The sequence below is a fragment of the Mytilus galloprovincialis genome, chromosome 3 (genome assembly GCF_965363235.1).
Source record: "Mytilus galloprovincialis chromosome 3, xbMytGall1.hap1.1, whole genome shotgun sequence".
NCBI classification, from domain to species: Eukaryota; Metazoa; Mollusca; class Bivalvia; order Mytilida; family Mytilidae; genus Mytilus; species Mytilus galloprovincialis.
Genome location: NC_134840.1, coordinates 30,973,515 through 31,001,425, shown reverse-complemented (window position 1 = coordinate 31,001,425; position 27,911 = coordinate 30,973,515). Strand labels below are relative to the sequence as shown.

Below are 27,911 nucleotides of genomic sequence, written 5' to 3'. Positions count from 1 at the left end.
TAGCCGACTACATGTATACAGTATGTGGTTTTCTCATTGTTGTAGGCTGAACGGTTGCCTATAATTGCTATCATCTATTTCATTTGGATAGTTGTCTTATTTGCAATCATACCATATTAAGTTATATGCTTTTAGTTTAATGTTACTATGGGAATTGCATAAATAATCTTGTTGGTTTTCTGTTTTGAATTGATTCATTTGTTGTCTGGTCTCAGACATTTCATAGATTATTATCAACTATATGGTATAGGTTTTGATTATTATAAAAGACCATATAGAAATCTATAATTATTCAATGTCCTTGTCATATGGTCTTTGGTAGATAGTTGACTTATTTGCATTCAAACCACATCTTAGTTTTATACTGCTACACTTCAGGTCGAAACATGAAAAAGTAAAACAAAACTGTTCCATAATTTAATTCAGGATAAAACTAATTTGCACAAGTTCAAAGATTTTGCATGATTGTTCAACACATCCTTATTTTCAAAACAATACACACAAGCAAAAACTGATCTGTCAAGCATTCACAAACAATACAAAATATTGCAACACATAATTACTAAGTAAAAAAAGGATACAAATAAACATTTATTTTTGCTTTAATATATATAATTATTAACTACCACTGTACCATTTTAAACACCTTTTAAGATATCTTATTTTCTAATGTCAAGTATACAAATATTAGAACTGAAATCCCGTTAAAAGCAAACCATACTACAATAAAATACATATATTTTTGGGGAAAAACTTGTTCCAAACCTAATATTATGTAAAAAAATACTGTAAAAGCACAAATTTTCGTGGGGGATTTAATTTCGTTTATTTCGTGGATAAGAATTATCCACGAAATTAAAAATTAAAACCCCAACGAAAATTTAACTGTAGATTTACATTATTTTATGATAATTGTTCATATGATTTGAAAATTTGACATGTTGATCATAAACACAGAAAAAAGTAAAATCGATGCGCCCAATTTTTTCTCCTGCAATTGACATTTGGAATATAAGCAATAAGATGAAGTTATAAACAGAAAATTATGTCTGTAATCATAAAAAAAGTAATGGAATGTGCATATCAACCAACAGTAAAGGTTACCCACTGCATACATTCTAAACATTTGTCAATTACCATCTTATTTACAAGTAACTTGTTACTTCTGAAAAATATATAAATTAAGAGGTGCCCATAAGGGTTTGGTTTAATACTGGAATAAATAAGATTTCTGGAATGTCTCTACTTCTTACATAAGAAATTTCTGACATATACTTCATTAAAATAAACAAAAATTTGGAATGTTTTTGTACAATATACATGATATACGACATTATGAATTGTTTTTATCAAATATGTGACAATTATGTAATGTTCTGCATTGTATATAATGTATATCTAGAATGTTCTTCAATAAATATAAGTAATTTTTGGAATGTTCTTCATTTAATATAACTCATTTATGGAATATAAATCCATTTCTTGGACGGACCTAATTGTAAATAGCACTTTCAGATAATTTAAGGACGGACACAAAATAATAAATATATGATTTTATTTGTACAAACATTATTGTAAAAATCTTTTTAATATATTAAATAAAAAAATAAATCTGATGGAAAAGAAAATAGCTCACAACAAAAACAAATTTAATTCAACACACCAATTTCATCTCCTCTTTTACTACAACCACAATTTTGCACTGGTCAACCTTTTTCAAATTTATGCATGGGATGTAATATGATTATTTTCTGATGCTACAACCAAAAGTGGAAAGTTTCATTTCATCCATAGAAGACAAACTTGAAATTGGTGTATGAATACAATAGAACTTAATAAGTAGACAAACAACAAGCCTTTACCATGTTAACTTAAGACTACAATATAATAATATGACTCAATGTTATGTAATTTAATTTACTGGTTTATTTCAGGTGTAAGGTTGACACTGAAATAGTGTCTGTGAAAAAAATAGTTTTTTTTTTTTTTAAACTCATGAATGATGAATGCTAAAATTAGTATAATTTCTAGTTTGATAGCCCCTACAGTGGTAAAACCAAAACCTAACTAACCATAACAGGTGCTACATAGTTCTAAACTTTGTTACACTTTTTTTGGTTTCACTATTTTGCCTTCCAATCTTACCATCAAAATGATAACTGCAATCAAATTCTATTTTAGAAATTTTGATAATTGTGAAAAAGCCAATATTTTGGTATATAAAACTTGTTTTCAAAATATTTTTGATTATAATAGTGGTTAACAGTTTCAATAACACATGCAAGTGATAATCATAAATGCATACCATTTTTATATTTTTATCCAATGTTAAGGTGGTACCTAACACTACAGGGAGATAACTCTGTAATATCAGCTAAACGTTTTAATTACAATGCGTTGTGAAGGCAATATAAAGCTTCTCAATGATCAAAATGTCAAACTGCTATATAACCAGTGTAATTTTTCTGATAAAAGGCTTGGTTCAAATTTTTTGATTTTTTTATATTTTTGTAAAAGGGTCAAAGTAAATACTTTGTCAAAATTTTATGAAAATTAAACGAGCCAAATTAATTTTAGTGAAAGTGTTGGGTACCACCTTAGTATGTAACTTACACGATTTTAGCACAATATAATTTATTATGGAATTGATAAAATATTAACAGCTGTTTTAATTTCTTATTAAAAATCTAAATTCCACTCTATGATTAAAACAGTACTACATCTGCAAGGTAAAGTCATCCATTTTTGTATTCACAAAAACTTATTTCACTGTTTTATACATATGTTTATACTGTCTTGACTAAGAAATAGAAAAAAGAACCGGTGTTTATGTTCACAAAAATACTTTGTAATAATACTTAAATATCTGAACCATGTACAAATACATACTTAAGTAAATGGATTTATATTTGTGCTGCACAAACAAATAAAACACATTTTTTTTTAATAAAATACAAGATTTTTACCATTAATTTTGTTGCTTCGCAACCAGTACATTACGCTTCCAGGATTTTCTTTACTTCTTTTATAACTCCTTTTAAAGGTATGAACACAATCCGATATTAATTCTTTAGGACATCAGTCAACATCATCTCCATATCCGACATGTATTATCTTTGCTACCTGAATAAGGAAAGGAATAAAGTAGTCAGAGACTTTAACTTTGACCTTTAGTAAACTTGATGACTTTTGCTAGCTCCATATTCTAACGGCGTTATCTTTACTACCTATTTCATTGGAGAAAAAGGAAATTTAAGTTTTCTTCATTTTAATATGTTACATTAAACCAAGCTGTGCAAGTGGTTTTCAATCCATTCAATTTGTGCAGAAATCAAACAGGTGACACAAATTTTCGAACAGTGTGTACTCATATACAATACTTTCCACAAAATTGTAAACATATATTGTTTATGATACTGTTTAAATCATCTCATCATAGCTTCTTCTTTTACAGTTAGAGGCAAGTATTAAGGCTATTTCTCAAATCTAATCAAATAAGGAACTAAAGCATGTTCAACAAATAGTAACATTATTTGCCTATTTGTAAGATCAATTTGAACATATAAAGCATAATCTATTTTTTTTTATAAATTAACTAACAGCACTTAAACAGTATATAGCAGTTCATAATAAAAAAAAACTTTATAATAACCCCAAATGATTGCCATTTCTGTACCTCTAACCTTTTGAAGGGAACAATTTCTAACATATTTTGGTATTGCATCATGTAAGCAAGTCTAACTTATATTTTTGAAAAATGGTCTATGTACTTGTTTAAGCGATTTTTAAATACATATTGCAAAATTAAACATATTTTCATTGAATTTCCAAATTTTGCAAAAATCGAACTTTTAACCAAATATACAATATGGATGGAATTTAGTGATCAACAAGAGAGACAATATATACAAGGCAAAAAGTTATAGTAAATAACAACATTGATGATTCTGACACACACAGCTGCCTAACAATGAATGATGTTAGCTTACCTGTAATCATTGTATTTCCTTCATAATTGAATGCACAACTAAATATTTCATCTGTGTGTCCTTCTAATATTTGTTTACATGATCCATTTTCTGGGTCCCATAGTCTAGCTGTCTTATCTGAACTGGCTGTTAATACTGATGTTCCTTGTGGATTGAATGTTATCTGTCAAAATACATATACAAGTATTTATTACATTTTGTCAGAAATATATCTACTGCTGTTCTCCATAGATTTTAATGAACATGAGTATTTCAAAAGCCAAGACTAACTATCATGAAAAAACATTGTTATGTTCTGATGGAGAATTGAATTAACTTAAAATTTAATATGAATGTATGACACTTCTTTATTAACTTTATTAATGCCATTTGTAAGCCAACATATCAAGTCATCTACAAATTTCATTACACTGTTCCTAAACATAATTAAGGTTGGTGTTGATTAATAGCTACATACTTCCCATCAAAATGGACAAAGAGTCCTTCCAGCAAACCGCCCTCTCCCCAAAATCCTAGCTTATTTTTGTTGTTGAGTTGCTGTTCATTGATGTGCCTTTTTGGCTGGTATTTAACAGACTGATAAAACAATGAATTTCAATAAACATAAATTTACCTTAGATATTTCTCCTTCGTGACCTTCAAACTTTGAAATTAACTGATGAGTGACGGCATTATAACATCGTGCTGTTCCATCCGCTGATGCTGTTAATAACATCTGACCAGTATAATCAAAGGCAACATCTAAAACTTCATCATCATGTCCTCTTAAAGTTCCTATACATCGACCTATAAAACAAAATCATTATAATAACATCTGACCAGTATAATCAAAGGTAACATCTAATACATCATCATCATGTCCTCTTAAAGTTCCTATACATCGACCTATAAAACAAAATCATTATAATAACATCTGACCAGTATAATCAAAGGTAACATCTAATACTTCATCATCATGTCCTCTTAAAGTTCCTATACACCGACCTATAAAACAAAATCATTATAATACCATCTGACCAGTATAATCAAAGGTAACATCTAATACTTCATCATCATGTCCTCTTAAAGTTCCTATACACTGACCTATAAAATCAAATCATTATAATAACATCTGACCAGTATAATCAAAGGCAACATCTAAAACTTCATCATTATGTCCTATATATCGACCTATAAAATAAAACCATTATTTCAAAAATGCATACACTAGTTATAGGTTACTTCTAAGACCCATTGGTGGCCTTCAGCTGTTTTCTGCTTTTTTGGTAGGGTTGTTGTCTTTTTGACACATTCCCTATTCCCCATTTTCATTCTCAATATTATTCTAGGGCCAAAAAAAAAAATATGTGTTTTCCGGTTGGCCTAGTGTATATTTATTTATCACAAATGAAAATAAATGTAATATTTTTCAAAACAATGTGCACAAGAATGTGTCCAAAGTACACGGATGCCCCACTCGCACTATCATTTTCCATGTTCAATGGACCGTGAAAATGGGTAAAAAATATAATCAGGCATTAAAATTAGAAAGATCATATCATAGGGAACATTTGTACTAAGTTTCAAGTTGATTGGACTTCAACTTCATCAAAAACTACCTTGACCAAAAACTTTAACTTTAAACTCACACTTTCTTTTTCTATGTTCAGTGGACCGTGAAATTGGGGTCAAAAGTTTAATTTGTCTTTAAAATTAGAAAGATCATATCATAAGGAAGATATGTACTAAGTTTCAAGTTGATTGGACTTCAGCTTCATCAAAAACTACCTTGACCAAAAACTTTAACCTGAAGCGGGACAGACGGACGAACGAATGGACGCACAGACCAGAAAACATAATGCCCCTCTACTATCATAGGTGGGGCATAAAAACATTTTCATACATGTAAAAAACATCAAAACAATCAGCAGTACCCTAATAGTATTCTGAATGACTCGGTCATTCACATTGCCACCTCTGGTGGATATTTTCTCTATGGGTATCATCACTCTTGTAGTCAGAGCTTCTGTACTGGAATGGAATATCATTCATATGTCATTTTCTGTAATTTTAGTGTTGATAGACTGTTAAATTGATTTGAAACACTAAGAAATCCTTAACCTTGTTAGGCACATCTTCAAGGACATTTTGCTTTTTATCAATGCTCTTCAATGTCTTTATAAGATTTAGTCTTCCAGCTGTTTTTATTGGAGAGCCACTAATGAGTCTTGTGTAGAAATAAGGTATGTCTGGCATACTATATTATATGTCTAATATTTCTAATGAGTTTTTTTTCTTGGTAACATAACTTACCAGATGGAGTGTCCCAAATTTTACATGTTTTATCCATAGAACCTGTAGCTATTAATGAACAGTCCCAATTAAACTGGGCACTGCTGATCTCAGCTTTGTGACCAATTAATGTATGAATTCGTCTGAAATTAAAATAATTAATGCCACTAATATTTTAAATACAAAAATATAGTGAATGTATAAACAGTTTACCAGTATGCTTCCTTGTGCAGGATTTGTATCTCCTAGAGCAAATATTTTTTTAAAGTTTAAATGGATATTTCACACCTTGAATTGGTAAATAATTGATTGTTGCTTGCTTCATGCAATGAAACATGGAAAAGAGTTTTAAAACAAAGTCAATTTACAAAACCAACTTATTTTCGACCGGTCTTGATCAAGCAGAAGTCCTGATTTCACAGTTCTCGATTTGTTTATTTGTTTCACTAGGTTGTGAAAAACTATTGTACACTAATTGAAGGATGTTCTTACAGAACAGAAATGTAAATGCCAACGTTTATCAAAATAAAGGATTTTTTTTCTTAATAACATAGGTAAAAAGGGAACAGAAAGCAAGGTATAGTTATTCTATAAAAAAATCTTTTTATTGTTATCCAGGCTTAGTACCAAACAAAAAGCAAATCAACTTTATCAGTTATTCCTTTGATATAAAAGCCTTTAAAATTTCTGAAAATATTCAATACTCACTTTCCAGATTTGACATCCCAAACAGATACTGTATGGTCAAATGATCCTGTTATTAGTTGTGAACCGGTCGAGTTGAAAGATAAGGATATGATTTCTGCAGAATGTCCCTGTAACAAAATTATGATCAATTAATAAAGTACTATTTAAACAGGCATCATGTAAGTATTGCATGGCAATACATAGTCCCCTACGGGTTAACAATTCATCGTAATGGAACAAAATTCTAACTTGATCTGTAACTTGTCAAGTTGTAAACTACATAAAATAACAAATAAACCTACCATTAATTTCTTCAAACACTGTCTTATGAAAGGGCTTTAACTGAACAAGGAGAAAAGTGTAAATCGTAAAAATTGACCTTGACTTGTAACTTGTCATGATAAAACAATACATCAAATATCAAATGAATATCTTCAAGCACAAAGAAAAAAAGTCTGGAAAACTGATTTGCCGGACTGACTGATGAACAGATGGGCAGAGTGCAAACCTAAAGTCCCCTTCGACTTTGTTGGTAGGGACCTAAAAATGTTATGGTATCACTTTGAACCTAAATGTATACAGGGACCGCCCTGTGCGTTGCCAATGTCGCAATTTGAGATTTTTTATTTCATTTGGCGACAAATTATGGCAGCTGGCGAAATTTCTGGCGCCAACATTTTCTTATGTAAATTTTTTCATTTCTTTTCAATATCGATCTTCATTTTAATTGGTATTAAAAAGTTTTAAAAAATAAATTGTACAAAATTTTACCTGGCGACAAGTTAATGACTATGTTTACGACCCCAAACTAATCAACAGTTACAACAGGCGTCATAATCTGTTGTTACAGGTAATCCATTTATTAGATGGGTCATTAATAATCATCCACATTAATTAATTCAAATAGAATTGATTAGACAGCATTCTGTCTATTTCATTTGAAAAAATGTTCATACGACAACACAATTTGCAACATTTACTGGTCAACATAGTTGTATGAAGAAAGCATAACTGACAGGAAGTCAAAAACCATAATCAACTTGTTAAAAACAACGTTTTACTTGTTTTCCGTTAATAAATAGCAAATTAAGATGAAATTGGTCTTTGACTGCCCTCAGTTATGATACGAAAATGACAAAATCGGCGTCCATTGTTAAACATATTTACTTCCTCTACGTACTGTTTATAAACCTCCAAAGAAAGGTAACTCAAGTTTACTTTTTCCTATCATTGAGATACCTACTTTAGACATGTCTAAGATATGTCTACATAATTATGGGTTAAGAATTTATATGTTTAGGTCTTTTGAGTTATGGGAAGAGTTAAAGAGGGTCTGAGTAGCAGTTTGTGTAGGATGCCTTTTGACATCTTTTTCTGTATTCTTTATTTTTAATACAATTTTTCACTATTCTGTAAACACCTCTTATTTTGTTTTCTAAATTCAATTACCCCCTTTTTCTATTCTTTCTATTTTTATTTTAAGACATTTTCTCTATTCTGTAGCATATGGGTAAACATTTACAATTAATTCTCCATAGGCGGTAATGGTAACGTTTTCCTCCGTTGCTCAGTCCATATCGTTTACTTGAACATGTATGGTGGCTCAAATCGAAGCTGATACATTTATACATGTCTGGTTAAATATTCGGGGTGGCAAGTGAGATTACTTTTTTCGCAAATTGCTGGACCCCGGAAGATGGTGAAAAATGTCACTCTCCTCATGAAATAATCCCAAAATTCTGATCATAAATTTCAATAAAAAAATTGTCCTTTCTAATAATTTATTTCAGGTCAGATCTACATATTTCTTTTCTCATCACATCAGCTCTATAAAACAGTTCTTATTGTTCATTTATGTCCATTTTTAAAATCACAGCATCCACAATTGTATGGCGGACTAATATTTTTTTTTAATTACGTCATCTGAGTTCCTCATCTCAAGGTCTATTAGGGATCCTGACCCATATACAGACCATAAGCTAATTTATATTCTTCTACATATGAAATACTGACAAAAGAAAATAAAGTACACATGTTGTTTTGTTGTATGTATATAAACCCTATGCAATAACTTACTTAGCAGTCGGAGTAAAATGAAGGCCAAACGACAAACAGACACCGGTCTGTAAAATAGGTTTTTCCAGTCCACAATATACAGACAGGATAGCCGGACGTGAAACATCCACATATCATCATTACTTAGTATTACATGTTAAATGATGTAAAGTGCAGGCTGAGTGCATAAAAAATTGAAATTGAACATATTTTAAATTTTGGTAGAAGAAATAAAGACTCTAGCTGGTTCTAAAATTTGCTCTAAGTTTTCAAAACTGGCGACAAAATATAGAAGCTGGCGATTTTTCTGGCTCCAACATTTTGGTATATCCTCAGTTTGTAGTTGCATAGAGTTTGCTCAATCATCAGAGTTAGGTTGAATGAGCTACTGTATGTTTCATCAGAGTAAGGTTTAATGAGCTACTGTAAGTTTATCCTATATTTTTTTTATTTCCTTGATGTTTGTCATTGACCGGTATTATCATTGATTGCCTCTTGATATCATCTTACTATTGTTTAGGAATATATAGTGATCAATATTAACAAAAGTTGTAGATACAAAATTTAAATACCCTCCCTTAAAATCCTTTTAACAGTCAGCATCTTCAAAGAAGAAAAGAAATGTTAACTTATATGTCCTCAGGAAACAATACTGTCTATGAGTGAATGTTCTATTTTTTTCCCTTATTTGTGATGTTACCAAATATACATCTTTGTATTTTTAGATTCAGTCTTATAAAATAAATCAGTTCATCTGATCAGTTAACTTACACTAAGAGTGACTAATTCACTTCCAGTCTGGACATCCCATAGTTTAGCTGTTGTATCCATACTACCAGTAGCTATTATAGAACTCTGGGGATTAAAACTTAAACAAACCTACAAAATAGGAAAAGTCAAATTAAGTGTTCCTCCAGTTCAGATAGTTGCTTTGAGCGTTCACTACCTACCAGTTATATTAATTTTTGTAAAAGATATAAATTTCTTTGAAAACTTTGACATCTTTCAACCTCTGGAAATATGAGATTTAATTTAACTTTGGTTTCAGAAACAAAGATTTAATAGAAAGTTTATGTGTGAATGATAAAAATTGATGTTTAAAGAAGCTGTGTAGGATAAGATTTAAATGGTTTTTAAACATATTAAGTTTTTTAGCGCATTTGCATATTTATCCATTGGTATTCATTATTGCTTTTACTAATATATCTTACAATTTCAGCAGAATGACCTCTATATGTATGATAACATTTGCCTGTTTCTGAACTCCAAAGCTTACAAGTCTTGTCAAATGAACCTGTGGCAATTTTATCTCTGAAAATATTATTCATGCATAACTAAATTGTATGATATTTTGTGTAAAAATAATATTTTAAACAAGATGTACTGTGATGTATTGCTCACTTAATCTACTCATCCACAATGATGGTGTTCACAAGGTATGGCATAACCAGATAAAGCTGTGTGCTGTTGCATATCATAAGGCATAAACTATTACTTTTAGTTCAATAGAAAAAAAACAAAAATTTTAGTAAGTAACATGGTATGGCTGTGAATTGTAGCTGCTGAGAAACAAAAGAATTATATGTTACAGACGGAAAGAGGTAATATAAGTTATCTTTGTATCAAAATTTATGCATTTTCAAAACAGGTGTAAAATTGAAAACACCCTTGATTGCACCAAAAAATTAATGAATTCATTATGAAGTATTCCATTAGGACTTTGGTACTCCTCTTAGTTAGAATGCTGAGTCAAGTTTATATATATCATGTACATGTTGATTTAGATGGATCTAACATTGAAGAAATACAAGATTATAAAAACCTTACCCATAAGGATTATTAAATGCTATGGCATACACTACATTTTTGTGGCCTTCTAATGTATGAAGTTCTTCCCCTGATGCTGTGTCCCATACTTTACAGGTTCTATCATAACTTCCTGTTATAAAACTACAAAACAAATCAAACCGTCAATGCAAATGTAATAAAAATACCACACAAGGAGCATATGTATATACATGATATACAGAAGAAGATATATGTTTACATCATTATCATGGTTCATGTTTTACCTTACCTATTTAAAAAAATAAATCATCTGATTTAATATCCCTATTACATTTTCTGTCCAACTTGTTGCATATTAAATGACCCATTTGAAGTGTTGACTGTTCAAATACTTTAAAAAAAAAAAGGCAACCTTTAAGTAGGTTTGAGTACATTGTCCTGTAATGACTTCAGAACACACTTTGTGTGATCCTCTATTGCGTACATTTTTTTTCCTGAAAAAGTCTTGTGATAATGGTATATATTTACTCTTGATTCTCGTGTAGAAAATCAGAAATTTAGGAGTAAAACTTTGTGATCCATAAAAGGAAACTAACTTACATTTCCAGAAGCAAGATTAACTAACCGAAGGGAAAATACAAGTGAGAGAAATACAAAAATAAATACTTTTAACCCCAATTAAATCAATTGTGTTACTTGTTCTCTGTCACTTTGTATTGAATTTAACTGTGTAATATTTTGATATTTAATCAAATAAAACTTTTTTCCTAACTAAACAGATACAGTGCTTATAACAGATCAACCAAGACCCCTTTTTCAGGTCATAAATCTGAACCACAATGTTTATGAATTTAAATCTTGCTTAAAATAGAGATGGAAAGATGGATGTTTAACTTCAAGTAGAAAATTGTAGGCATATTCAGGACGAGACATGATTGGAATATAAACCCATCTTTAAAATGCTTGTTCACATGGTAATATTCTATGTCCACAGACACATGTTTTAACTCACAGTCTGCTAGTCTTTGATCTTATTCCTATTCAATGGGTGCAAAGCAGAGAAGCAGAAAATACAAACTTTCAAGTCTTTCAATGGATTGACACCACCGGGATTCAAACCCATCATTCTTACATATGATGCAGACATCATAATGATGTGTTTCACTGTTTAAAAATAAAGAATTTCAAGCAAAAAATGACTATATGCTGATTGATAACTGCTAAACATCCACTGACAAATATTTTATGTGTATTTGTACATGTCAAATATATATTACTATTGTACTGATATTACCACAACTCACCTTGACCCTGACTTGTTAAATCCTACATTGGTTAATGGTAAGATATGGGCTCTCAGCACCTGCGTTGAAAATTTTAAAATATTAGTGCAATAAATTATTATACCTATAAAATACATTTGCCTCTAAAGCAAAACTTGTTTTGTTTTATTTTTCCATGATTTGTTTCAAAAAAACAAAGCTCAGAAAAAGTTAAGATGAATCCTATTATATAAGTTTATATAAGTCTACAAGTAAATTGTACTATTCATATAATTTACCTTAAATAAGTAGAAGTGATGATCATCTTTTTGTCCTAACTTTTCTTGAAGTCCTGAGATAAATGTTAAGGAAATTTTTTATCATCTATTGTTATACATGTAGGTGTATACATATTACCGTAATGTGTAAATTCAAAAATTCACCTATGCTATGTTAAAACTTTCATGTAAGAAATAAAAACAACAGTTACAATTATGATGTTTGCCTTCCTCATCAAAGCATGTTTGACACACAATAATACTTCTCCCCTTAACAGAGATGCAACTAATCGTCGGACCTGTCGGACCTAAGGGGCAGAATTTATGCAGGTCCGGCAAAACTAGTTGCTCTGCAGGACCTGATGGCCGGCAATATTTTAGTCTGCTTGGGTCAGCCAAAACTGATTTCCCTGTCGGTCCCAGCAGAGTATTTTGTTTATAAAATTGTGATTTTACAACCACGTTGCATGATTAGATAGAACAACATGCAAGGCTTCGATTACATAATAGAAATCGGGAGTTCAAACTGTTTTAATGATAAATATTATAGCCTGACACAACTTCCAAATATCCCTCCTTAAAAAATAAAAAAATAAACATTTTGCAGTATAAATTTCTGTTTTGAAATGGTAAGTTTTGACATCTCAATTTATTGAAATATTTATATCAAACGCAGTTGATTAGTTGTAACAGAGAATACACACCATTGGCTTGAAAAATGATGTAACTTTGACCCCTAGCAGAGTTCCAAAAATATATAGGTCACTGAATATTCATAATATATTTCAGATCGTCTGTTGTTTTGATGTCAAAAATTGTTTTATTTTTTAAACTTTTCTTTCAAATTAGTTTTAATCCATAAAAAAATTAAAAACATTGCCTGACTGTACCTTAAGTTGAATATCTATATCCAAATTCAATTAATTAAAGCTGTAATCCATGATCACAAATTGAATGCTTTGTTTACAATTGTTGAAAGCCATGTGCTTTTTGGCGGGAAAATTCGGGAAACCCCTTAACAGAAAACAGTTACATTTCATTGTTATTTATAAACAGTAAGAATTTCATTTTTATTAACTGCTAACATTTATTCATGAAAAATAAAAAAATTCTTGAGGTGAAACTGATAATACTTTTTATACTCTACATCTACTAAAGGGATGGTAAAATGGAAAAAAAGGGGGGGGGGCTGTTTTTTTTTCATAATACTACAAAAATAGATAATTTTGAGTGAAAATATAGGTCTGGCAGAAATGTGATGGGTCTGGCAAAACTTGGTACCCTGAAGGCCCAAATGTCTGACAGGAAAAAAAAACTGTTTGCATCTCTGCTTAATATTGGAGACACAGCTACACCATTGATCTAATTCTGTCCAGGAATGTTTCATATCAAAGTAAATCAGGCATATTTTCAATTCTAACAAATTCCCTTAGGTGGAAAAAGATACTACAAAACACACATTTTAATACAAAACTAGTTGACTCAAAATGGCATAAAGTAAGGCTAACTATAAATAAAATATCAGCAAAGGCTATAGTTAGTCATGTAGAAACCCCCACCAAGTTATTAAAAGAGCACAACACCACATGTCATATCAAGTTTCTTTCCTTTCAGAACTAGACTGTAGAATCTATAATATTCAGCTTATAATATACAACTACAGTTCACAATTACTGTAAATATCTGTAGTCAAATTGCATTCTTGACTCTAAGATATATGTTTTTATCTTGGTTATTTAAAGAAAGGATACTCTGTATGAGTTTTCTAACTTGATCTGCTTTGGAAGCTGTTATTAGTGGTTCCTTTCTAGAGATCTCATCTACTACCGCATCTACATCTGTTCTGCAAGAATTAAAAACAAAAATTAAACATGTAAAATTACTTTCATTTGAAGCAAATGTATTTCATCAACATGACAGTAGTACAGTGGCTCTATTTTTGAAGGTATATATGAGATAAAAAAAGATTTGTTTCATTGTTTGAAAAAAATACTCTTTAAAGATTTTTGTTGAATTGTTTTCATTACACAACATGTACAATGTATAAAATGTAGCTATATTGATTAGTTTAGGTTGCTATATCTGAGAACACTCCTTATAGGCTTGGAACTACAGGTTCCTTTTTAACTGCAGGTTCCTTTTTAACTGCAGGTTCCTGTTTAGGTATCTCCTGATTGACAAGTTTTATAATTGATCTAATGGTCTAAACCTCCTGGATACAAACTAATCACTATAGCCGATCTAACATCAGTATTTATTTTTATACTTACTCTGGTTTTAAATCTAAAAGGTCAATTGATTTCGTTTTTAAGTTCCCTCCTTGTTCATATTCTAAAATAATACCTGAAAAGACACGAGAAACATGAAATACATGTACATATATACTAATATGTGCAGAAAAGTACATCACATGTAATTGATGTAACGTTTCTTTGATTGGTCTCAATGATACTGCGGACTAGGTTGTACATGTTGATTGGAATAGTACAAATATTTTTATTGTTTTTAATACAATAATATAGATTAAGATTGGTTACCAGGTGAAATCTTCTGATAAGGAAAGAAATTACAAAAAAAAATATTGAGCGATAAAATTTATTAGACACATGAATTAATGGACCGAAAAGTTTAGATAACAGATTTAAAGAGATGAAATATAAAGAATAGATTGATTGATTGGTGTTCACTAAATGTCCAGTGGCAAATATTTCATGTATTATAAGGACTAACATAAACAGATAAAAGAGAACAAAGAATACAGGTTATAGTGAAATGGTAAAAAAATTGAAAGATATAGAAATTAGAAACAATGATCTGAACCACCCCACACTCAACTACATACATTTCTAAACAAATCAGGAATTCATTATAATTAATTGTTATTACTACCAATTATCAATCTATAAATAAAGCTTCATTGTAGACAAAAGCAATTCATTTTTCAAAATTATTTTCATTTTATTTTAAATATTTATTAAAAAGATTTACCCTTTAATTTAGTCAACGAAATAAACACATGTCAAACCAAATCTCTTATAATCTTTGGACAAAGATGTTTTTTTTAATTCATAATTGAGCAAACATGCTCTCTAGGCAAACAAACCCGTAATTAAACAGATCCCCCTCCCTCTTACAGTAAATACACATTTAAAAAAAAATCTTTATTAAAACCCTTCCCCGACAAGCTGTCCGAAATATAATACAGAATCCAACTTGCATGCCATATCTAAACTGATCTTCTCAAGTGCTTGCTTTCGTTTTTTTCTGAAAGAAATTTCTACGTTGGACATGTTTGTACAAATGCAAACAAAAAGGTTTTTTTAATAATCGCCGGCATTTTCAATAATGGATGTATTGTCGTTTTAAATATCTATAGGAGGAAAAAATAACATCAAATGCTTTACGACAGATTGCGTTTCACATGTTGTTAATATTTTTAAATTTAAACACCTGGTGGATAATAACGAAGGAGAAATCTTTTCAACTTCATCTTGCTAGTTGATTTGTGTACGGTATCCAAAAAGAATCAAGATGGAGTAGAAAGTTGCATGTTGGGTAATTTACACAAGGGCGATAATCTGAAGAAAATTTAGCGGGATTTATAAAATACTTTAGAAAAAAATGTCATTAAAATACGCAAATCACTCAAAAAATAATACGTTTGAATTCCAAAAATTAACATCGGAAAAGTGGAAACACTTATTTTACAAAATCAACAAATCAATAAGCGGTATAACTTGCGTCAGCCTATATATGTCTGGAGCAGGAGAGGGTTTGTAAACGGGATCTATGTACATTATGTGAAAATAAAGACTTCTTAAGAGAGACAACAAATGGAAGTTTTTAACGACCTTGACTGGCTATATAAGAGAGAAAAAATACACTGGGATCATTATACTCAGTTTCAGTTTCTTGTATATTCCTCCCATAGGCGGATCCAGGGGGGGGGGGGGGCTGGCGGGCCCGGGCCCCCCCTTTCGTGGGAAAAATTTGGTTGATTATATAGGGAATCATTGAAGCATGACTGGAGCGGGCCCCCCTTTGGAAAAGTTCTGGATCCGCCACTGCCTCCATTAATTGTGAAGCACTACCCAAAGGGTATAGTTTTAGCAACTATGTAAACCTTAAAACATAAGGAAACAATTAATTATATACAGATGACTGAATTAGGTTATAATAATCACTAAATAATAAATATCATAATTAATTCATAGGATTGTCATCATAAAGTTTTAAAAGATATATAATAATTCATATGTGCTGGGTTGTAAGAAAATGTTAAGAAACAACTGCATATATTTACAAATAAGAATTAAAATGGTCTCAAATTAAAATTACTTATAATTATTAGTTAAGAGTGCTATACATACATCGGGAAATATAATGAAAATTTTATTTTATAAGACTAATGTAAAATGGTTGGGGTTTGGAAAAAAATTAAGCTATAACATATACATAAATTCTCTTCACAGTTTAATTTACTATATGGAGATCTTGTCATCACTTTAAATTATAACTGATATCTTACAATTTTAAAAAGAGAAGATTTATTTTTTAAATACTTATAAGTCATAAAATAGTAAAGATGATATACTATTAGTAATGAACTATTTTATTTTAAAATGTTTACTTGTACTATCCTTTTTGTGCGCAGCAAGTGCATCTCATAACACATATTTCTAGCCAGAGTTTCAATGTTTTCATACACAGTTGAGTAACAGTTTATGTCCTTGCTAGTACAGTCCATTATGAGCTGCAGTAAATTCCCTTGTTGTATGATCTTCTTGTATGTTGAGGTATCAATTTCATCCATTGTCTGTTCATTTTTTGAGCAGTATTTAGATCTTATTTGCTCTAATTCTTTGCAGTGTAGAATAAAATGTTCTAGATCTTCATTTCCCTGTTCACAGATTGTACACATCGGGTTAACTTTCGGATCGAACTTAGCTCTTTTGGCTTGGAATATGTACGTTTGAGTACTTATTCTTGCTTTTATTTCTCCTGCCTTTACATCTTTACTATTGTTTTTTTACATTTTTCCATATATTGTGAGCTTCATTTAATGGATTGTTCTGTATCTCTATGTATTTAAGTGATGCTTTTTCCATTTATTTTTATTATGACATTCATTTTTCCAGTATTCCTTGATCTTTATTCCTACAAGTCTTTTCCATTCGATTTTATTCAGTGGATTTTCTATGTAGTGGCTACTAGATTTCAAATTGTATTTTGATAGAGTTTTTTCTACTCTGTTGATAAAGTCTTTTCCTTTTTGGTTTGAAAATACTATTTGTCGGCGCAGAATTTCACATTCTATGGTTCCTGAATTTCGAACAATATTCATGAAGAAGGTAAGTACATTTTTGTCTAATGGGATGGCAATAGGTTCTGCTCCTACCAGGGTGTAGATAGCCATATTTGCTATATTATTTGGAAGCCCTTGACTTTGTCGGAGGATTTTTCTCTCTGCCAGTTCTAGCATATCCTTTTCTTTTGCAAGTAAGTTCATCACCTCAAGTCCGTATATGCTTCTTGGTACTGCATATGTTCTCCATAGCTTGTATGCGACCATGGGTGAGAATCCCCTTCTGACATGTAACCCAGCTCCAAGAAGGCTGTATATTGTTGCCCTACCGGTTCTTATTCTTTCTGAGACATTTGCACGGTTTTGCTCGTTTCTTTTGATACCTAGATGTTTGGTTTCATTGGTTATATTGATGTCATTGTCTTCAAATTGCAATGTTGATATGTTTGAGCCTTTTGCATTGTATAGAACAGCTTCAGATTTAGTTGGATTGATTTTGACTAGATCTCTGCTTGTATGGTGTTGTACAATGTCTTATATTCCTTGTGCATCTGCAGTACTATTTGCCAGGACAGCAATGTCATCGGCACATGTTGGAGCAGGGACTTGTATATCACCAATACATGCTCCAAGTCCACTTTTTAATATGCTATCCAGTATGACGTTGTTGTAGCATTTAAATAGCGTTGTAGATAGTTTTGCACCTTGTTGAATTCCTTGTAGCACCATTACATCTTCTGTACATTGCCCTTCCCATTTACCCTTAATGCTCATTCCTTTATACAAGTTTCTCAGTGGAGTTTTCCTTTTATTCCATAATGGTACAGTTTGTTGAATAGTGTTTCATGGTTTAGCTTGTCAAATGCCTTTTCTGCATCAAGAGTTATTAAGATCAGCAGTATCTTTAATTTCTTACTTTCTTCGATTGCTTCTGATGTAAGGAATGCTGCACATAGTGATGATACTCCTTATGTAAAGCCTCTTTGCAGGGAGTTTTGTATGTGTTAAATACAGAGTCAACTCTATCCTTCAATATACTTTGTAATATTTTTTCAAAGGTTTTAGTTACAGTTATTCCTCTATAGCTAGATGGTAATGTTTTGTCTTTTTCTTTCTTTAAGATTGGTGTTAGAATCCCTGTCTTTAGGAAGATCGGTACATCCAAATATTTTAAGATTAAATTTAGCAAATGTACTATAAAGGGAGTTAACTCTTCCATCCCATGTTTGTAGTGTTCTGCCGAAATTCCATCTTTATTGGGTGCTTTTCCTGCTTTAAGTTTTTCTATACCTTTATTTACTTCCTTTACATTAACAAGATCTATGCCTTGACCTTTTCCCCTTTCTATGGATTCTATTATATTGTTTTGTATTTCTACTAGCTCTAGTTTTTCAGTGTCAAAATTTTCCTCTATTGTTGGTGTAGCTAGTTGTTGGAAATGTTCTTGCCAGATGTTCATTATGCCTGGTCCATCTTCTGCAGTCTTTTCATTTAGTTTCAGTATCTTGGTATTAGTAAGTGGTGTTTTTCTTTGCATGTTGATAAGCTTGTAAAAAAAGTTTTGTATCTGCATTTGAAGCTTTCATAATTTTTCCCACTGTTGATTCTCTCTGCGAGGCATAGGGTTGTCTTTGTGCTTTTCGAAGTATTCTCTTTGCAGCTTTCATTTTGATTTTGAGCTCATTACTTCATTCTTGAGGTGCTCCATGTTGCCTCCATACTTTATATGCATTTTTTGATTGCTTTGATGCCTTATCTATTTGTTCATTCCATATCGCCTTTCCCTTTGATTTAATTTTGATTTTTCTTCTATACTTTGGGATTGCCGCTTCTCCGGCTTTATGTAGCAATTTTTCTAGACTTCTTATATCTTGCTCAATGATTCCTTTTGATTTTTGCATGAGTTTTGGTAGATCTTTATTGATGACTTCCTTATAAATTTGATGGTCGCAGTCAATCCATTTAGGTTTTGCTATGATAGTTGTTGCTTTTTCCCTGACTTTTTTCAGTTGGCTATTCAGTGTCAAGACAACAGGTACATGGTCCGAGGTATTCTCTGGGTCAGTATCAAGGACATCAATTTGTCTGATTTTGTTAATGATTTCTGAGTTACTTTTGAAGAGGAAGTAATCAATTTGTCCTTTTGACATACCATTCTGGTGATAAAATGTCTCTTTTACTTGGCATTTCTCAGTATTTCCTATTCATTTTTCCTTGCAGAACGTCTGTAGGATTTTATCATGAGATGTCGAGCTTCTATCAAATGACCCGTTCATGTCTCCACATACTATAATTTCGTGTGTGTCTTTATATTTCTCTATCATTTCATCAATTTGAGCCAATGTGTCTTTGTATTCGATGTCTACATTTTTGCTATCTGATGGCATATACACATTTATAAGACATATTGGTTTGTTTCCTTGTTGAATATGTATGGCTTGTATGTCTATCAGTTCCTTTATATTTTCATTAATTTCTTTTTTCCAGATTATGGCTACTCCACCATATCCCCTTTTCATTGATACGTTGAAATCAGGGTCGTCATTATCATCAACACTTTTAGCTATGTATCCGCTATTTTCAGTAATTTCAGCTATGATTTTCTTTTCCGTGTTGAAAAGCCAGTGTTCTTGAATGCATAAAACATGTACATCCCTTAACAAGTTTTTGATATAGAGGGCGTTTGATTTCACATTTTGTACATTGAGTGTACCTATAATGATATCCTCCCTTTTTCTTGTTTGATCGGCCGCTGCCTAAAAATGATTTGGTTTCTTTCTATTCCCATCTTCTTTTGCTTCTAGATTGTCAGTCTGAACTAGTCCCTTTAGATGCTTAGGACCACCAACATTGCCCCCCCCCTTTTGAGAGGGGAACTTCTGATGACAGTCCGCTTCCAGCGGGGCGTCCCCACTAGAAGCCGTTGTTATAAGACCAGTTCCTGGCGTGACATCTACTTGATGGCTTATTTCTGTATGTGCTTTTACTTCATCATTTTTTGCGGCAGCTGAATTTGTCAGATTGATGGTCAGTCTAGCTTCTTCTGTTGGTTCTTTGTCCATTTGATTAATGTTATCATCCTGATTTGTTAGCTGTTGCAATTGTTTTTGTCTTTCAATTTCTTCTGCATGACTTTGTTTAGCTTTCACTGGCATGCTTGTTCTTTGGTCATAAAATCTTTTATTGACGTTTCTTTGACTTTGTTCCTTTCTGCTTGTCTGTTGTTGACTATATCATTGGTGGTGATTTATATTTTGTGGTATAGGTTGTGGAGTCATCCTATATTGTTGTCTGTATAAATGTGCATTTTGTATCATGTTAGTGTTGATACTGCCAGTTAATACATGTATACTTCTATAGCCAGGGTATGGTGGCTACTTTGGCTAATTACAGGTATAGCCTGTATTCTGCTATTGTGGTACATTGGCGCTTGAATATGGCCAGGATTTTTTCTGCTCTGTTGGTATTCGGCTATAGTGTGGAGGTGCCATAGGTGTCATGAATAGTGGATTGGCTTGGTTAGGAATCCTGGATTGCTGATTTATAGGCTGTATACCAGTATGCTGATCACTCATTTGGTGTTGGTTTGAGTTCCTAGTGTTGTCCATATTCTGATTATAAGGATAATATTCATGACTTCCTGGTCTTTGCCACATTCTTACTTCTTTCTGTAATTCCATTATTTGCAGTTTGTTTCTTAATTCATTCATCTCCATTTGATGTTTTATTCTTAGGTCTCTATTTTCCATTTCTAGTCTGAAGTTGTTCAGCATCATATCGACTTTTATAGTCTGTTCCTGCGAATTGTTGCTACAGCCACAATTTGGCTGATAGGTTTTTAAGTTACTTTTGTCAACAGTGCTTTCTTCTGATGGCTTCCTGAGTAGATTGATTGTATTTCTATAGTCTCTATTGGTATCTTCCATTATGACTAGTCTTGCTCTGCATTGTGCTAATTGATCTTCAAGCTGTTGAGTAGTTTCATTTATATTTTTGCACTTATATTGCCACTTCGGTTTTGCCTTGATGTTTTTTGGCTCATCTACATTTTCTTTTTGTTCATTCCTGCTGTTCTGTACCATTTGGTTATGCTGTTTGTATGAAGCCGTTTTGTTCGTTTCTAGCATGTCTAGTACGTCTGTGTTAGAATTTCCTGTTTCTTCCTTCGTGATCTGTGTTCTAGTTGGACTGTCTTTAGATGTATTGTCTGGCATATTTTTAACTATATGGCCTATTTCGCTATAATCCTCTGTCGAGCCTTGTTCTTCTAGAAGTACTTTTGGTATTGTTTCTTCTGTATCTATAATTGGGTTATTGCTTCTCATTGATATATTTACCACGTCCATGTCCATAATAGAGCAACTCCTACATGAATATTGTTCTTCTTCAGTTTGGCTTATCCTTACAGGATCAATGTTTTCACATGTATAATGAAACAGTTGACTGCATGCAATACAATCTATGGATGTTTCTGGTTGTGCTGTCTGATTGCATATGGCGCAGTAGTTATGTATAGTAGACATGTTGACTGCACTTGTGTCCTGACTGGGTGTTGGTTCATCCTCTGACCATTCAATGGCTCTATTCCAGTTACTTAATAATTTTTTGTCTGTATTTTGTATACATTCTGCCCCTTTGGATACTAATATTCTATTTATGTGGTTGGTTTTAGGTTGATTATATGTTGCAAATAAACTCATCATAGATAACAGGACTAAATTTTGTATATACGCCAGACGCGCGTTTCGTCTGCAAAAGACTCATCAGTGACGCTCGAATCCAAAAAAGTTTTAAAAAAAGCCAAATAAAGTACAAAGTTGAAGAGCATTAAGATCCAAAATTCCAAAAAGTGTTGCCAAATATAGCTAAGGAAAGTGATTCATTCTGTTTTCCACTTATTTCTATATCAGCTTCATTTCTCTTGATTATGTTTATCTGTTCCTCTATCTGTTTGTTGTAAGTCTTATAGTTCCCTCTTGATTTCATTCTTTCTTTTATATCTTCAATGTGTGTCAGGAAGAGTTCGATACCTTGGCCATTAACCTCTACCTTTGATGTAGTATGGAATAAATTGATAAGATAGAGTTGTTTGTTATTACTTCTATTTCTAACCGAATGTGAAGTTCTGATGCATAGCCCTTGATTATCATGCTGGTGTTTGGGCAAAAGCTTGTATGTAGAGTGTTGTTCAAAGTATATGTCTATTTCCCCCTTTAAAACTTCATAAGCAGCTGCTGATAGCTCTAGGATGTAGTTTTGATGTTTCTGCTCAATTTTTATGTCCATTGCTCTATTACATGCTTCTAGTTTTTTGTCCAAGGCCCTGGTTTTATTGATACTAAAGTTTTCATATTTAGCTGGTGTATATGGCTGAGGTTTGCTATTGGTTCTTGTTGATGTTCTAGTCTGGATACTCATTTTTCACTTTAGATATTGTTGTTTTCTTTTAGCAAGGAAGTTCTATGTAGGTTAATGTGCAATCAGCGGGGCGTCCCCACTGAAAGGTAGCTTAGATTAGAATTTTCAAGTTAACTTTTGTATCTTCCGATATCAGGGTTAAATCAGTATGTAGATATATATCTCTATATTTGCAGGTTATACAATATAGACTGGTGTTATATAAAAGCTGCTAATATTTCTATATATGAATGTAATTGTATATTGAATGGATAAATGTGGTTGGTATAAAGTTTATATATGTATAATATTCTTTTCTACTCTATCTATAACATTGATGGAGAATTTTGGTTCCTATTCTTCTCATCCAGAGCTTTGCTAGTAATAAATTTGGATGTACGCCGTCAGTTCTGTATAGATTAAAGTTGTAGTATTCGTCAGTACCGCCTTTTCTTTTAGATGTTTTTCGAATGTCAAGATCAAATTTTGGTGATTTTTCTGCAGATTGATTTATTTCTTGGATGAAGGTATTAAAAAGGTATAACTGGTTTTGAAGTGTTTGGTCGTCTTCACTGAAAATGTCCGCGTTTTTGTGGCCTTGAGATCTGTTCCAACGCTGAATAGAGTATGGCGGTATTTCTAAAAAGATGATTTTTGATTTTGGTTTTATTTTAGTGATGAGTTCCTTAAGTTCGATGAATTTTCTTCTTAGATATCTGACGTTTGGGTCGTTTTGGTTCACAAGAGAGATGTATCTGGTAGTTCTGTTAAGTTCGGTTAAATTACAAGTTCCTAGCCAAATATAAAATGTGATGTTTTTGTGTTGATGTCAGATTGATGGTAATTCTTTTTCGGCCCAATCAATAGCTTGCTGTACTTTTTGTCCCTTTTTTGTGATGAATTTTATGTTTAGGAAATCTTCAGTTGTTATAGCTCTCTTTATGTAGTTTCCTTTACTATCAGATATAATAATGGGTTGGCTTTGGGCTGTTTTATCCTGAATATCTCTCTTATTTAGTCTGAAGTATCTGCTTGACTTGATAATTTTATTCTCAGACATGTATCAATCTTTTGAGGAACAGAATACTAGGTTTTCTATCAGTCCAACACAGGATATTAGTTGAAACACAAGTACAGTGTGTTTAACAATTTAATTTAACTATTTATTTATGCAGTAAAAAAATTATTTAGAAAATGAAAGGAGAATTAAGGGGTCTAAACAAAAGACTTTATGGTCAAAGTTTTAAAGTCAACTAGTGGAATAGAAAAGTTTATTTAATTGATCGAAATTATTATCCAAAAGTATGAATTTGTTTATTCTAATTATTTATAAGTCACGGAAATACTTTGACTTACTGTATGAAAAAATAAAATTTATTTGTCAAAATTCAGAATTCAAAAATGGCGCTGAAAATTTTGATGGCCGTCCAGCAAGGCCAGCCAAATAAATTAGTTCAAAACACCGTGCAATATACAAAAATGCCTGAAATAATTATCTAACAAGGTATGGTGACCTATAAGATTAAATTGTGAGGAAACAAGTGAAAATAAAGACTTAGAAACTCTTCGTATTTGGTTCTGTGATCTGTGCAAAATCTTCGTGCTGATATACAACGTCCATTCGGAACGAAGATACTAGTTAGTATTAGTCACAGAAATAGAGAACATTTGGATTCTACTGTGATATACAAAGAATAGCCTGAAACAATTTTCAACGGTAAATAAAAGAATAAGGAAAATAGGTTGAGTATAAATACCGAATGCTTTTTCATGTATAACATTGACACTCGAATAGTGATATACCAGTCAAGTAAATCTGTATCATATGACGGGAGAGGCTAGTTTAATAATTTTTAGAATTGAAATATACCATATCAAGATTAATTTTAAAAGATTCACATGGCCAGTAGGCCTACATGTACAAAAATACGGTTTACTCCTGGTTTACCCACTTTTGATTCTACCAATTATCTATTAGTAAAGAAAACATAAAAGACAAAAGGTTTATATAATGAGCAAACAATTGTATAGTCTGTTCCAACTTCGGTATAATAATAGTTTGTAAGTGTTTTCTATATATTACGGTAAATACACAAATACAAGTTCTCTTTTATTGCATTAATTTAATATATGAATCAATTTTATAAATGCATTGCATAAGGAAATAAATATAGCAATATATTAAAATAAGTAATATGGGGCACTATATGTAAAAAATTGAGAAATACAATCTGTTTTATCTACATTAAAAGTCGCATAACATTATATTTACAAAGTCACAAATTACAATATTTCACAAAATTGTTTAGTTCAAATGGAGAAGATGGGAAGCTGCGTCTTAGTTATCTATCACATTGATAAGTCCTTGTTGGTAACTGTCTTTCAGAAGTTGGAGTCTAGTGTCTATTACTATGTATCGTCGTCTTTTTGGTAGGCGGGCTCCTCCTGTTGCATAAGTCCTTGTTGGTAACTGTCTTTCAAAAGTGGAGTCCTTGTTGGTAACTGTCTTTCAAAAGTGTGAGTCTAGTGTCATTTACTATATATCGTGTTAGTGCCTTTGTCTTCTTCCGTAACTCGATGATCTCTTAGATGTTTGGGGTGGGCATGTTTGAGTCCCTTTTATGTTTGTTGTGCCATCCTTCAAGGTGATTTTAAGGCGGGGTCCTTCTGTGTATTCGTGATTCCATAGAAAGCCGTATCCTTCAACCCAGAACTCTGTGACGTAATCTGTAAATGATGTTGCAACTGGTATGTTGTCAGCTTTCAAATGTCTTCTAAAACTGTTAGCTAAACATCATCAACAAGGTGTGGTGTATTGTTAGGTTTATTTTTAATAAAAAAAATGCTAGCTTGGATGCAGATTACTGTTCAAATTGTGTCATATTCAAAGCTTGGCTACTAAACATGTGCATTTACTAGTAAATCATATTTGTTTGAATAAATTGAATATTTTTTATATTAAATTTCAGAACAGTGTATTTATTAAAATTTAAAAATAAGTTCAACAAATCAAAAGAAATTTGAATGACATTTATTTTTATCTTTATTTTCATTATTTTCCTTTTTACTTTTTTTCAGAATGTACCAATTATTGAAACTATATGTTGAAAAATTGTAAAAAAATAATAAACATTTTTGAACACATTTTTTCCTATTTTGTTTTCTGTTTGTCACATTAAAATTTTCCTGCCAAAAAAATATATGAAATATAGATTATTTTTACACATTTTCCTTGAGTAAATTACAGAATATATATATATTTTTAAAATTTTATAAGTAAAAATATGACTATAATTCAGAAATAACTATAATTGTTGAAACAACAATTCCCCCTATGTTTACATATGCATGAAATTAAAAGTGGGCAAACCAGGATGACACCAAAAATACAACGAACCCGGCATTACTTATTCAAATTATAGACTAGTAATATTTTAATTATTGTTACTGGGTCTTATAGATAAACGTAAGTTAGTTCCATATATTACAAAATTGTTTGAAAAAACATATCTGACAGGGGCGTAGCTAGAAAGAAACGATGTGAAAGCAACTACCGCCGAGCGTAGCGAGGCGAAAATGTTTTTGGGACCCTATTATGCAGAAAGTTATTTTTTTCGGTTTTCGGTCATAGGACGGTTAAAAGAGGAGCTATATATAGATAAAAATTTATGAATGTAAAACTATTAGTAAATCTTCTGAATATAGTAATACTTAAACAACACATATTTGTGATACAGAATTTACTAAAAATTGTCTAAAATCTGCTCTTCGGGTCTGGGCAGAAACAAACTTCTCTATTACTTTGTCAACATTCACACTGAAATCCCGATGAATATGCAGTAATGCTATGTAACTTTCGTTGTTAATTGTTGATCGTACATTTGTTTTCAATTACATACGTAGTACCGTGACTGATAGATCTCAGGGTCATCATGGCATGGTAGCACTCGCGAGATGTTATAAACCAGCGTACGTGTTCGGCATCGAGCGACCTCCCAATTGAATTCGTCAAAATTACATGCTAGGTCAGTTTCGTATGTTTCAGACAATATTGAGATTTGTTTGTTTGTGATATTTCCTAGAACACGATGAGCTAAGCAGATACAGCACAAAGAAGCGATTTTCTGATAACTTGACGCGACTCCACTCTCCAGTTGCCTTATCATATGGTCTATGAACGCAAAAAATAATGAGACTTTCCAATACTGTTTTGGCGTGGTTGCAGGGTGATTGGCACCGGTAGTCTGTCAACCACATCGCCTCGACATATTTTCAACGATATCGAAGGGATCTGATAATTCTAATGCCGATTGGTACATCTCATTCCAAACTGATGAACTGTACACTGTAAAATGTGCTACAAAACTACATATCTTAGACTGAGTATTACAAATTCAAAAGTAAATATCTTGTAAAAGATACAAGAAACCTTCCGATTTTGTCATAATCTCCCAAATTTTTTTTTATTTTGAAACCAAATGTCGTTATTTAATGATATTTCATCAATTAAAAAAAGTGACAACATAGGTGTTTCCTTTAACATTCAATTTATAAATTTTTATTTTGACATTTCTTTTTTTGCATGCCGAATCAATGTGCACGCAACTTCGGAGCTACGATCTGTTTCTGAATGAACAGCTTCATCAACACTTGTAACTAGGTTGTCAAACTAATATCCGGGATAGACGGAAAAGACACCAACAGTCTCCGATTCCGATTGACCAACTCATCTCTCTCTCTTTTTTTTTTTTTTTTTGTGAAAACGACGTGGATGCACGTGCTGTCGTGCCTCCGGGTAGCTACGCCCCTGTCTGAAATTCATCAATTCCATTACTTTGTTAATTCGATTTTTATTAATGTTACATATAGTCATTCGTAA

General features: G+C 31.7%; 1 protein-coding gene across 2 annotated transcripts; it reads right to left on the bottom strand.

Annotated features, from left to right (window-relative positions):
* Positions 1 to 403: 403 nt before the first annotated feature.
* LOC143067692 (uncharacterized) lies at positions 404 to 15,886 on the bottom strand. 2 transcript variants are annotated; one of them, XM_076241149.1, is made up of 13 exons: positions 15,781 to 15,886; positions 14,601 to 14,673; positions 14,082 to 14,173; positions 12,352 to 12,404; positions 12,095 to 12,153; positions 10,830 to 10,952; positions 10,214 to 10,313; positions 9,774 to 9,881; positions 6,969 to 7,075; positions 6,282 to 6,403; positions 4,603 to 4,775; positions 3,990 to 4,152; positions 404 to 3,123 (listed from the first exon to the last, which is right to left on the bottom strand). In XM_076241149.1, the coding sequence occupies exons 1-13, from the start codon at positions 15,818 to 15,820 to the stop codon at positions 3,089 to 3,091; spliced, it is 1,248 nt and encodes a 415-aa protein (XP_076097264.1). In that variant the 5' UTR covers positions 15,821 to 15,886; the 3' UTR covers positions 404 to 3,088. The 2 variants fall into 2 exon arrangements, with proteins under 2 accessions (XP_076097264.1, XP_076097265.1); XM_076241150.1 differs by having other exon boundaries at positions 3,088 to 3,227.
* Between the last annotated feature and the right edge of the window lie 12,025 nt (positions 15,887 to 27,911).

Excerpts from the sequence above, each read along its gene's own strand:
- LOC143067692 (XM_076241149.1), bottom strand. The coding sequence starts at position 15,820 with ATGAAGTTGAAAAGATTTCTCCTTCGTTATTATCCACCAG. Across the intron at positions 14,174-14,600 it reads CTTTTAGATTTAAAACCAGA|AACAGATGTAGATGCGGTAG; the intron begins GTAAGTATAAAA and ends TAATTCTTGCAG. Across the intron at positions 10,314-10,829 it reads GCATTTAATAATCCTTATGG|AGATAAAATTGCCACAGGTT; the intron begins GTAAGGTTTTTA and ends TAATATTTTCAG.